Source organism: Elephantulus edwardii, unplaced genomic scaffold, assembly GCF_000299155.1.
Source record: "Elephantulus edwardii isolate Elephantulus edwardi_28Jun2011 unplaced genomic scaffold, EleEdw1.0 scaffold00132, whole genome shotgun sequence".
NCBI lineage: Eukaryota > Metazoa > Chordata > Mammalia > Macroscelidea > Macroscelididae > Elephantulus > Elephantulus edwardii.
Genome location: NW_006399882.1, coordinates 1034081 through 1047446, shown reverse-complemented (window position 1 = coordinate 1047446; position 13366 = coordinate 1034081). Strand labels below are relative to the sequence as shown.

Sequence of the window (13366 nt, the reverse complement as noted above, 5' to 3'; positions counted from 1 at the left end):
CTTACTGAGAAGGTCCCCTTCCTTCAGAAGCCTTTCCTGGGACTCGTTCAAAAACAGAGAAACCACATGGCTCCATGCACTTAATAATACCTGTTAGCGCTGGTGGCATGCATATATATAGGCTGCCACTGAGGGCTCCTTCGCAACATGGGCAGAGATGCTAAATGTTTCCGCCAAGGCACTGTTTTCAGGCCAAGCCAGAGATTCGCAATCACAAAACCAGTCCTGCTACCCAGCAGGAAAGCCAGCTACCGTGAGAATGCTGGCTGTGCCGAGAGGCCATGAGAGAAAGGCGGACTCTTGGCGACCAGGCCCAGACTCCTCACCTGGGTGCCTCTTGAGGGTCCTTTGGTTCCTTACTTCGTGAAGAGGTCAAAGTTTCCATGCATGTTCCTTGCAGCTAAAGAAAAACAGCGGCATCTACTCCCTGTGTACGGACTAATCAGTGGAAAGAATGTGGGCCGATGAATATGTCCACCAGGCATACTCCTCCTGCGGTTCCAAGGAGAGGCAGGAAGACATCCCGGAGTGTCCAGTCCTCGCCTGTGAACGCTCGTTAGCAGGAGAAAGGAGACGTGTTGGCTCAGGGAGGAACGATGCCGCTGGCCTTGATTAATTTCCAGATCACTGTCTGTAAGCACCATGGTGCCCACACCAGTAAACCCAATGTCAGGAAAGACTTTTCTCTGAGCAGAGGAAAGCAGAAGCCTTAGGAGGGTTGCTAAGTTGGCCTTGAAGATCAAACTCTGCCTACCTGCCTGGAGACAGAGAGGATTAAGTAATTAGGTAATATTTATAAAGTGTGAAAATGAGAGCTAGCCCCTGGTGCCTGTTACCAGTATCAGCTTCATGGTTCCAGGCCGTAACAGCAGCTCTGCTGGGAGCCTCCTGAAGCTGGCACCTGCTGCTTCGAGGGACCCAGCGCTCTGCTATTGGGTAGGGAGAATGGCTGTTCTCAGGACACAGAAAAAAGCACTCTGCCCATGGTGTTTTGAGATGGAAACTGGCTTGTAAACAGCGTGGTAGATGGCTTCACAAATCCGGGGAGCCTCTCTGATTTCAAATGTGGGACTGGTTTAGAATCCTATTTCAAATGTCTCGCTGTGCTGTTTAGAAGCTCAACTAGCCTGGAATAGGGAGCGCTGGTGGCCTAGTGGTAAGAAGCTGTGCTGCAATCTTGAAAGCTTGTGGTTTGGATCCACCAGCTGCTCCACGGGAGAAGGATGAACAATCTCCTTCCATGGATTAAACTGCCTTTGAAAACCTGCTGGAGGGATAGCTATGGGCTGGTTCTGACTCAACGGCACACAAAAAAACCCCAAGAGGCCTGAAATAGATTATCAATGCCAAAACTGCGGCGTGACTCATGGCAACCATCGTTCATTCCTGGCCAGGTAGCAAAGTAAGTAAGCTTTGCACATCCAACCACCTGTGTATTCATCCATCCCTCCCTCCCTCCATCCATCCCTCCATCCACCCAATGAATGAATGCATCAAGCCGACATGTCTACTACTGTGATGGAGGTTGCACATTAGCCCTTTTGGAGCAAACATTTACCAGACTTGAGGGTCTTTCCTTCCCAGATTAAGTGAGCTGGCTGGTCCTCACAAAGAATGACACTATGACCTCGGCCCCAATTGCCTGTGTTTTGCTTTGAGCACCCATGATAAGCTACTGAAACCACGCCAAGAAGACTAAGTCCAAGACAACTTCTTTTAAGAAGACACAACCTCTTCAACGCATTAAAGCTCCTCTATCATAGGATGGAGTAATAACCTGTGTTGCTCAAGGCACCTGATGACATAAAGCAAGGAAACCACCACTTGTGGGTTTATTCTGAAGCTCAAAGTCCCTTTGAAAATGGAAGGAAGTCTTGGACATAGAAGCATTGGACATACTTGGCTATGTGAGCTCTACCATAGTCTGAGAGGCTCTGGGTTGTTCACTTCATCTCTTGGTGTTTCAGACAACAAATTCTGTTTAATGTCAAGTGCTAAACTGGTGAGGTTATGATTGTCAACATTTTTGCATGTGCTCTTCTACTACTTAATCACCTATCACCTTCGGTCCTGTGATCTGATATGAGCAGCCAGTTGGTCAAATGGGAAGTTTCCTTGAGGGGTGTGGTCTTGCTACCACCAGTACTGCACTTTTCATGTTAATTTATCTCAGGTCCTGGGGATCTAAGCCTACAGAAGTTTCAAGGCTGTTGCCTGACCAGCAGATCTTGGGCTGGCCAGCCCATCAACCACATGAATCAGCAGAGGCCTCCAACCTGCCTTCTGACTGCAGATTCTAAGTCTGTCAGCCACTGTGACCACATGAACCAACAGAGGTCTTCAACCTGCTGCCTGACCGAAGGATTTGGGGCTCACCATCTCCTACAATTGCATGAGCCATTTCCTTGAAGCAAATCTCTATTTATAGATGAACTTCATTGGCTTTGTTTCCCTAGAAAGCCCGATGAAGACATTTATTTTCTTTCCTCCAACTAGAACTGAAAGTCCATGATGAGGGCCTCTTCTCCTTTGTATGTCTCTATTCCTAGCACCTAGAACCTGGTCATGGAACAAGTCATTGAATATTTCATGAATGAAAAGGAACTTCTCATAAAGGTTGTTTTGAGGACTTAATTCAAGTATGAATGAAAAGAGGTTAGCATAGTATCAAGCACACAACATAAAACCTCACATCTGAGGCTTCAGATCCAAGTTCTAGAGCCAACAGATTACTTAAGAGCTGATGAAGATGTTCAGCACGTGAACTGAAATTCACTGACTCCAAAATATAAAGCTTAAGTCCTCAAAGCTTAAAAAAACAGTCCTCAAAACTTGTCTATACAACATCCCCACTGTGTCACCAATCAAAGGAAAATGGTACCAGTACTTACATATTTATATAAAATTATAGTTATAATGGCATGTCTGAACATTCGAACACGTCTGCTATTACAAGGCATAAACCCTTAAAAGTAAGAGAGTCTAGAATATGCAAAGGTCTTAGAACATTCCTGGGTTTTGCTTCTCTCTTTACCATTCCCAACTGAAAAACTGATGCGCAAGTCTTTTTGAAACAAAGGGGTTAAAAACTTTTCACTAGAGCTATTTGAAAAAAATATATTTTCCTTAGCACATACCTGTGCTGGAAGTGTCTGGAAGGAATAAGATACATTTTTAGAAGCCTATCTAGAAAGACCACTGCTTACAAAGGAATTAAAAGTTCAGACCAGAGCTTCTTTTGATAAGATGAAATGTTTCAAATGCATTAATTTGGAGAGGGAAATGATTAAACTGAAAAAAGAACAACATCAATATTTTCTCAAAAAATTAGTAAGAAACCACAATTTCAACATCAAACTCCCTCTCTCCCCCCCTCTTTTTTTTTAAATAAGCCACAGATTTATGTCTTTGTTTGCTAATTTGTTTGGAAAAGGTTCTTCCTCAGAGAAGTCTGTTCTGATAAAGTGATATATGCCCTTCAACTCTGCTATTAACTAAGACAGGAAGAATCGTTAATGGTGAAATACAGGGAAAAACAATCCCTCCTTTTTGTTTGAATGGGGGGGGTTTAGGGGGCATCTATTAGCCAAAGAATATCCACTGAGTTAGAAGATGTGAGAGTCTTCAGGAGATCTCCATGTCCCCCCATCCCAATTTCTTTAGCTTTTATTACATTATGCAGTGTCACTTTAATTAAGCCATCAAATCAAATTACTAGATCAAGTGCTTCTGATTCCACTGTGGTTTGAACAGGTTTTGTTAAATTAATAAACCATATGTTTCATGTTGTTGGAAGGAAAGTTCTTTTTCTCTGCTCACTGTTCCAAAAGTCTTCACAATAGAGAGTGTTCAGCACTTCATCACTGCGGCTCTTCTGAGTGCCCGGGCTGTGTTGCAGAGTAGCTGGAACATGACAGCCCATTAAATCCTCGAGTCCGTCCAAGTTATTTACCGACAAAAGGGCAGAATGGCAAATCGGATGCCCCCTGAACAACCCAGCGAGCCTAAATACTGTTTCCATTTACTGGAACTAAAGCTTTCTATTTTTTATGGATGACACCCATTATAAGTCTTTCCTTGGCAACAATACAATAAGAAGATGACTTCCTCTCTTTCCTTTGGTCCCTCACACAGCCAGGGCTCTTGTTGCTTGGCACTGAAAACTTGATTCTGTTTTCTCTATTCCAGTATGTCCAATCATCTTGACGGAAGGGCTAGAAGGGGATCTTCTCCTTTTACGATGCATTAGCTCAGGTCTCTCTCATACTATACTCAATGAGCCCCAGAAATGATCACAGCAGGGAGAGCAGGGGACACTGTACTCAGATAAAGCTGTGCTTACATCTCTGGTAAAAGATGACCAAGTGTGTTAAGGTTCATGGGTAACTGGTTGGGTACCACATCATTAAACTCGTTGGCCCTATTACCTTGAAGTGGAATGGGCAAGTACACACAGCTAAAGCCATTTCCACAGTCACAACCATGATCATTTTTAAGACAACAGATATCTACCTCAAATAAGCTTATGATTAAGTTTCTCAATCTTTTTAGTCTTCCTCACCTGCACTGTCCCTCTACCCTTCCAAGCATGATGTCCTTCTCCAAGGACTGGTCTCTTCTCACCATGTGCCCAAAATATGTGAGATGGAGCTTCAAAATGCGAGCCTCCAAGTAGGAACTTGGTTTCACCCTCTTCAAGACAGATCTATTTGTTTTCCTAGCAGTCCATGGTACATTCAAGACTCTTCTCCAGCACCACAACTCGAAGGCATGGATTCCTGTTCTGCTTTAGTCATCCCCCAGCTCTCTGATGCACAGCAAGTAATTGCAAAGATCACGGCCTAGATTTAGGCACACCCTTAGCCTCTAGATAGACAGTGTTGCTTTTTAGTACTCTGGAAAGATCCCTGACATATAGATAAATGGATTGATTCAGTAACTGGGGCAATGGGGGTTGGTGTATTGGGATTACTGAGACTGGCACAGGACAGGGCAGGGTTCAGAGATGCTGTTCGTAGGGTCGCTATGGGTTGCAGGTGACTTGGCGGCACATAACAACAACAACACAACTTTTTTGGTAAATAAAATTGTATTGGAATATATCTATTAATTTGCGTATTTTCTATAGCTGCCTGCAAGCGACAATGGCAGACTTGAGCAGGTGTGACAGAGACCATATGGCCCATAATGCCCAAAATATTCACTCTACAGTCCTTTCTTGACTCCTGCCCTAGGTAATGAATTTCTTTTTATTTCTTCAGTGAAAATAGCCCAGTGAACGCATAACTCTGTGCCCAGCTTCACAGTTACAAGTGTTGAGAACTTGTGGTAATGATCAGATAGGAAACGCCAATCAAGTAGGCTTTGTTCTTTTTTAATTGCCTCAAGATTGCAGAATACCACCCTTCTATTTCTCATTTTTCCCAAATCTGGGGAAAGGAGAATGACTCTTCCCATATTCTCCACTGCTATGTCTCTAAGTCAAGAATCTAAGCCCTTTTAGCTTTTCAAAGATTTTCAGTCTCTGTGGTTGGCTTTCAGAATTTGCTGCTGTTGGTAGTTGACATTGTGTCTTTTCCAACTCATGGCGATCCCTAGTACGCAGGGTAGGGTTTGATGTGCGGAGTTTCTCAAGGCTGTGATCTTTCAGAAGGAGGATCTGAGATCTCGCCTCCAAGAAGGTTCTGGAAGTGTGTGTGTGAAATACCAATCTTTTCATTAGTACAGTGATTAACTATTTGTACTACTCAAGTCTAAAAGACCACGTGAACCTCAACTTCTACAGGCTTAAGAACTCAATGGTTACAGCTATTATTACTAATGTCTCTGAAAGAAATGACATTAGAAATGACAGAGTGAGACAAAAATGTGAAACAAAACTCAGAATTACAAAAACGAGTCCAGGCTTATTTGCCATATTAAGATTGGTGGAACCTCTAAGATTGAAGGTCTTCAGTCACCTGCCAGGCCTGGAACAGAACCTACCACGGTGGTTCTATTTTCAGCAAAAATAAAATAATAGATCTATCAAGTGAACAACAACATTAGAGAGATAAACACTTCTTTGAATATCTGGCCACTCAAGAATGGAAAGGCAACTTTGCCTAAGGAACAAAGGTCAGAAGGCAGGAAGGGTTAGGAAAGAAAGAAGACTTGGAAATGAGAAATGCAGTGATAAAGTGGGATGAGGGGTGTTATCACAGAACAGAAATGAACAAACTGCTGAATGGAAAATGAATTTGCTTTGTAAACTTTCACCCAATTCACAATAAATGGTAGAATAAAAGTTTGAGGAGATAAGTGAATCTACTTTTTTAAGGAGACTTGCACTTGAAGAAAATTAGCCTATGTTCAACTACCTGCAAGGCGCTTCCAAGTGGATATTCACAAACACCTTAAACTCAAGTCCAAGTGAAACCTTCTTTCATTCCTTTTAAAATCTCTAGTGGCAGAGACTGTTATCCTCAAATTTTATTTTCAACTTCTCTATTAAAAAATCATCAATTTGTACCTGGGCATATGATTTCTCAAAATAAAGACTACATTTTCTAATCTACTTTATAATAGGGCAAGACCATGACTATGGGCTGGTAGTGAAAGGATCTGAAAGTGAAAGAGCATGCTACTCTATTATTTTGCCTTTGTAAAACCTGGAACACAGGCTGGAGAATCTAACTTGGACCTCGAGGAGAAAGCAACATGCTAAGAATGGAAGAGCAATAAGATAGAAGGATTTGGGACAGCCTGGGAAATTATACATACCTTTGACTATGCCCTTTAAAAAAATGATAAAAATTATTTCTTTCTTGTTTAAACTGGAAAAAGAAAGAAACTGCTCAACTGGGGTATGTTCTGCTGTGTATATTCTCAACAACAGCAAAAATGAAGCAATTTAAACATAACTATATAGTGGAAACTCTATGAACGACAATAGTTATAGAAAGGCTTCAGGACTTTTGTTCATAGGGTCCCTGTGAGTCATGCTCGACTCAACGGCAATCAACAACAACATATAGTGGTATCATTATTCCTTAGGGATATTCAAGTCAAAGTCAGATTAAGATACTAAATGCAAACATATTCTTCTCAGAGTAAAGAAAAGATTCTGGAATTAGATGCTGAGATAGGACAGGCTAGGATAGGATGGGAAAGTTGTACAGTTTCGCAAATACATAAAAAAAACTAACATGTATTTTAAAATTATAAACTTCATGGCCTGTAAATTACATCTCAGTAAACTATAATTTAAAAATAGAGATATTGTTCAGCAATAGAAAAGACTACATTACTGATAAATACTACTATATAGATGAACCTCAAATAATTATGAAGATAGAGAGCAGATCAGAAGCTGCCCAGGGTTGACTGTACATGGTCATGAAGACATTTTTGCAGGAGATGAATATGATCTAAAACTTGACAGGGGTTGTACAACCACTGCTGAGAGCCTTTAAGAAAGTTTGTGCAGTTCAAGGAACCAGAATGTTTTTGAAGTAAGGAAGGAATAGCCTTAAATTTTCAATCTACTGGTCCATTGCATTTTTATATTGACAATTGTAAATACCCAACTAAAATAAATACAGTGCAAGGTGATGAACCATTAAAAAAACAAAAAACAAAACAAAACAAACTTGATGGCGGTGATGGTTCCACAATCTATGAGTTTGCTAAATATCATTGAATTGGACTTGGGTATCCAATTCCTTACTAGGGTGAATTTTATAGTCCCTAAATCATACCTTTAAAAAAAGCCATCAAAATAAAGGGAAACTTTCAAATTTCACATATTACTTGTGGAAATATAAAGTGACACCTTCAATCACTTTAGTAAATTGTTTAGTGGTATCTGTTAAGGCTGAAAATATGTGTACAGCATAAAGAAATAGGGTCCAGCCATTTCACTCTCAGATATGTACCCAGTAGAGATGTGTCCATTTGTTCATTACTATTTAAGTGCCAAAATTTTCATAAACCTTGACTCTTGGAAATAACCACACACAATGTGTACTAAAATGGATGAATTTGGTTATGGTTACACAGTGGGACCAGAGCAAGAAAGAACAAGTGACAGCTACACTCACCAGTACAGATTAATCTCAACAACAATGTAGAGCAAATGAAGCAAGATAAACACCGAGTAATTCTATTTATATAAAAACTTCAAACTTATTGTCAAAAGCTTTGGTGGCTTAGTGTGTTATGTATTGGGCCGGAACTGAGAGGTTGGTGGTTTGAATCCACCAGCAGATCCTCAAGAGAAAAATAGATAATCTTCTCCACAAGGATTTAAGACCTCAGAAACCAGTGTGTGTGGGGGGAGGTCATCATGAGTTAGAACTGAATAGATAGCCCTGGGTTAATTTATGTGGCTAATTTAGTGGTTGCCCTTGAGGAATAAACAGTAACCAGGACTTGGGGATTAAAAGGATGCTCCTGGAAGTTGGTGATGCTAGGTTCTTGACTTGGGTTTTGACTGCAGAAATGTGTTCACCTTCAGAAGAGTTCTCCAGTTTAACTTGTGAACATTTTTGGGGTAGTTGGTTGTCGAGGAATGAACCGTGTCCCCTCAAAAATACATGCAATGCTTTCATGTGAAAACTACTACCATGACCCCTTGTGATTTGAAAAACCAAATAGCTATAAAAGGAGTAAGGGTGGTATGCCCACCTCACTCCTTCAATGCATCACAGATCTCACATGTGACAGCAGGGGAATTTCTCTAGGCTCCATAGTTTTATATCACAAGAGAGAAAAGGTAGGATAGTGAGCTGAATAGGGGCTGCTCAGTACTATCAAGGAAGAATCAGCAGGAGTGCAGTGTACACTTAAGTCTTCGGTCTCTGTGTGAAGCTCACGGATATCAGAGAAGGCCTAGACATGGGCCTCTCCAGGGAATGCCCAACGTACAGATCAAAGAAGCAAGAACTCTCCTCCAGAGCCGACATGGAGAGAGGGCCTTCCCCTAGAATAAGCATTGAGTTGGGACCTCTAGATTCCTCAATTGTAAAAGAATAAATTTCTGTTTTCTAAAGCCATACACTTGTGGCATCTCTGCTACAGCCGCCTTAGAACAAACAGACAATGGCAATGTTTCTATCTACTGGGGGCAAGTCACAAAATAATAAGCTAAGAATCAAACAACTATCACGACACCTAGATTTCTCTGTTTCTGGAAAGATCACAAAACATTTTCATATTAACCCATCTTAAGATTCAGTAACGGACACTGATAATCATAATAAACACAGGAGAACAACAAACTGGCACCCCACACTTAAAGACAGGTGCGTGGTGCTGCTCAAATTCAGATAAAGCCCATTCAGTAGCAGATCTTTCCCATTTTGACAATTTAATGCAACGGAAACCATTAATCTCCTTGAATTTTCTTGGGTAATAAGGGCTATGTATTCTCTCTGCACAGCTGATATATCGTATGCGCAGCCCGTTTTTCAGGAAAAGAGCTTTGTAACTGTCATAACATCAGCAATTCTGAGCTACGAGATCTTGTGCTCATTTGTGATATAAATTCCCCATTCTCTGCATGTCCTCTGCATACACCTCTCCCCAAACAGGCAGTCCCTGAAAACCCTGCTTTCCCAGCACGTTCTCCTGGGAGAAAGCCTTTGGGTTCAGTTGTTTTCTTCATTTTTAGCCAAGTTAGGGAAAAATTAGCCCAAGTGAGGTTTCCAGTGCCAGCCCAACTGCTGATATTCTATAAGCTCGTGAGCATCTTAATCTTCCCATTGTTTCTAGCTGGCACATGATGTTCTTGAACAAGTATCCACCTCATATGACTTGAATTTCAAGCCTTAGTGAAGGGAACCTGGACAGAGCAGCGCCTCCTCTCGGTCCTCAAGTAGAAATGCATAGACAGAAAAGTACTTTCATGCTCTTACAAGCCTTCTCCTTTTCTTTTAGCTTCGTTACACAAAAAATGAGCCTGAAAGATGGAATATGGGATCCTTCATACCCTCTCCAAGTCACAGTATTTATGTAACCAACTCTAGTAGAATATAAACCATTTCCTCCTGTTACTACACAGAGCTCACAAACCACTACACTGGTGCCTGTTATGGGAGGTGGGGCACTACTGAAACAAAACCTCTCCACATAATTTACCACACTAAAAATACCACTCTCCACTTCCTGTGTTGACAAATGACACAAGTTCTTCCCATGTTACCCAAGGGCAGAGTTTTTGCAGAATGACGGGTGTTGGCTTGGAAAATATCCCTCTCACACCAAAAGGAAATTCCTTCCTATTCCTTCTTCCCTTCCAAGTATGAGAACTTTAATTAGCCTCATTCATTCATTTCCAGAACCTTATAGTTATGTTAAGTTCTGCATTACAATTATGACAAATTGGAGTTGGAGGAGGTGGTGGCGGTGAATGAAGAACTCATACCACCTCATTTCCTGAAAGATAAATTCATGTTAATTTCATATTTCAGGAAAGATTAAGATTCCTGACAATTATCAACTTATGTTTACCAGATATGAGAATTAAGACAAAATGCTTTTGAGTTGACAGAAAGTTGGAGTTCTTGTGTAGGTTGGATGGGAACAAAGATTCTGCATCTTTGAGGGGTTGGTAGCAACTTAAAGGTTGTTGTTGTATGCTGTCGAATGTTTGAATCCAGATACAAACTCCTCATCAACAAGCTATAGTCAAAAAGGCACTAAATCTTTAGATATTTAGGCAATTATCAACAACATAGTTATACGTAAAAATGCAAAGAGAATAGGTGATATGTTACTAGTCAAAATGCCAATTTTTAATGTATTTATTTAACGTAAGTTATTCCCACATCTGCTTGTGTTTATCGTCTCGCTAAATTTCTTTCAGCAAAGAGACATATGCTCTTAACAGCAACTTTCAAATTCTTGGCTGGCTCAGAGTTCCTTTTAATTTAAAGGAATGATAAGGAATTTTCCTGTGGTGAAGGGTACTTAATGCAAAAATACCTTTAGAGGCTTCTGTCCCCAGTGGGTTGTCCAGGAAGTCTGTCATGTCATGATTCCACGCGTCATGGACGGCAGACTTAGAAACCACCCTGTCATTCAGACCCTGCTGCGGCCGAAAGTTATTTCTGAGATACTCCACTGACTTGACGTGGTCTTGCTGCTCCGTGGTGAAGATGGAGTAAAAAGCTTCGAGCTGAACAGAGAACCAGGGAGAGGAGGGGGGAAAAAGCAATAATTAGAAAAGCCATCGGGTCCAAAGAGGGTGGGGTGATAAGGACACAAAATGTTAGTAAGTATTGATAATCTCAATAGGACACAAGGCTGCTGGCTGAAATCACTGTCCATGGGTCTCTCTGGCTGTTGCCCCTGTCCTGCCAACTAACCAGGAAATGACTTAATCTGAAAGCTGTACAGACTCTTTAATTCAGCTCTCAGACAACAGTTCTAGTCTTTGTGCAGTGCCCTCCCCCAACCCTGCTAACTCTAACAAGACCTTCAGCATTCATTATGGGAAGGAATAGAGTTATGGTGGAACTTGAGGGTCTCCAATCAGGCCAGAATCCTGGGTAGTTCCAACACTTAGGTGCTCAGCTGCTCACAGGCAAGTGGGGGATTCGTGGCCACCCAGAGGTGCGTAGGAAGAAAGGCTGGGCAATCTTATTCTGAGAGATCAGGCACAGAAACATGCTCAGAGCCCCACTCTGCTCTGACAGGTGTGGGACAGCTGTGGGTGGGAAATGACTGGGTGGCCTCTGGCTTGATGATTTTGTGTTTTGAGAGCCAGGCTGCTTGGGGCGGTGTTCTGGCTTCATCATCTGCCCACCTTGAGGCCCAGAGCAAGTTGTTCTCCATGTCTCATTTTTTTTCAATAAAATGGGGATAATCACAGCTGCATTGCTGTTTACTATCAAGTTAGAACTGACCCCCAGCTGGCCCTCTTGTGGGTTTTCAGAGGCAGTTAATTGCACGGGAGGAGATTGCCCATGTTTCTCCCACAGGGCAGCTGGTGGCCTTGAAACACATGCCCTCAGGATTGCAGTGCAGCTTCTTGCCACTAGACCACCTTCTTTTCTTTGTCACTGTTAAGAACTTGCCAAGAGTTTAACACAGTATCTGGCACACAGAACTCTTCTGAGCACTAGAGAACAAGGTCAGCAAAGTCACAAAGTCACAGAGCCATTAAAACCATGGCTTGCAAACGAAATTGACCAGGTTTAACACTTACGGGACATGTAATCATAGATAAACCCTCCACATTTGTAAAACCTACGCAGTAGCAGTGTGTACTTTATGAGGGTATTAAAAGGTTTTAAATCTACATCAATTAGCACATAGAAAGTCTTCACTGAAAATCAGCTATTATCGTTATTATTACTCTTAAAAAAAGGGGGTTTTTTTCAAGCCTGCTAACCAATTCAGTGTAGGAAACAAAGAAAATAAAAACAAAACTCTCAGGGCTCCAGGGTCATTATTTGTCCCTCAAAAGCAGTTATTTGTGGTCCTCCACATTTTGATCACTTAAAAAACAAAGTTACTGCATTAAAGAAGAAAGGAGCCTTAATGATGTGTAGTGCATTACTCTTAGGGCTGTTAATGGAAAGGTCAGCAGTTTCAATCCTATCAGCTACTCTGTGGGTCAAAGCTGAAACAACCTCATCCAATAAGATTAACAGCCTTTTAAACCCCATGAAGGGTAGCCTTCCTTCCAAACCTAAAGAAACCTGTGGGAGGGCCAAAATCAACTCGATGGGAGTAGGTTTCCTGCATAAAGAGGACAGAGCAATAACAGGAAGACATAGACTTGTTCCCAAAAGACCACAAAGCTATTCTTGTCACCAAAGAAAGAAATGATTAGATAAAAAAAAGTCTTATCGCCAAAGTGCTAACTCTTTGAAGTGGGAGGTAGGAAGCAGAATGAAGATGAGAAAAAGTTCCACAAACTGTGTCTGGCTCCTTAAATGCCACACCTGAACACATCCTGCAGCACTGAAGGCTGGGATGGTGCCAGAAAGAGCTTTCCCCAGCAGGCACTGAGTAGCTGCCTAAGGTCGGAGGCAGAAGGTGGTTCATACATACTTGGCAAATAATAACAACAGAAAAGAATTGTTTGCTGTCAATTCTGTATGGCCATGCTGGCGCCTGGAGCATATCCCATTGTTCCTCAAACAGCTCAGAGTATGAAGGTAGAATATGACCTTCCCTTCTCTTTTCCTGAAAAAAACCATGAATGGGTCTGACATCAGGGTCGGGGTATGACAGAAAAACCTGGATAAATTATGTATATTGTATTGAAACAGATGAGGGAAAGAACAGATTAGAAGTGATATATGATTGAGTATTATGGTTAGCACAGGAATCCAGAATTAAGGTTGCATAGAGAAGTGTACTCGGGGTGGGGGGT

The 13366-nt window shown here is 41.7% G+C and overlaps 1 protein-coding gene across 2 annotated transcripts in view; it reads right to left on the bottom strand.

The window, feature by feature from the left end:
• Nucleotides 1–13366, bottom strand: part of PTPRG (protein tyrosine phosphatase, receptor type, G) — a 924714-nt gene that overhangs the window by 143443 nt on the left and 767905 nt on the right. For both annotated transcript variants that reach the window (XM_006893832.1, XM_006893833.1), the window contains exon 8: nt 10966–11158. In XM_006893832.1, coding sequence (XP_006893894.1) covers nt 10966–11158 — 193 coding nt within the window. The remainder of the gene's footprint in view (nt 1–10965; nt 11159–13366) is intronic.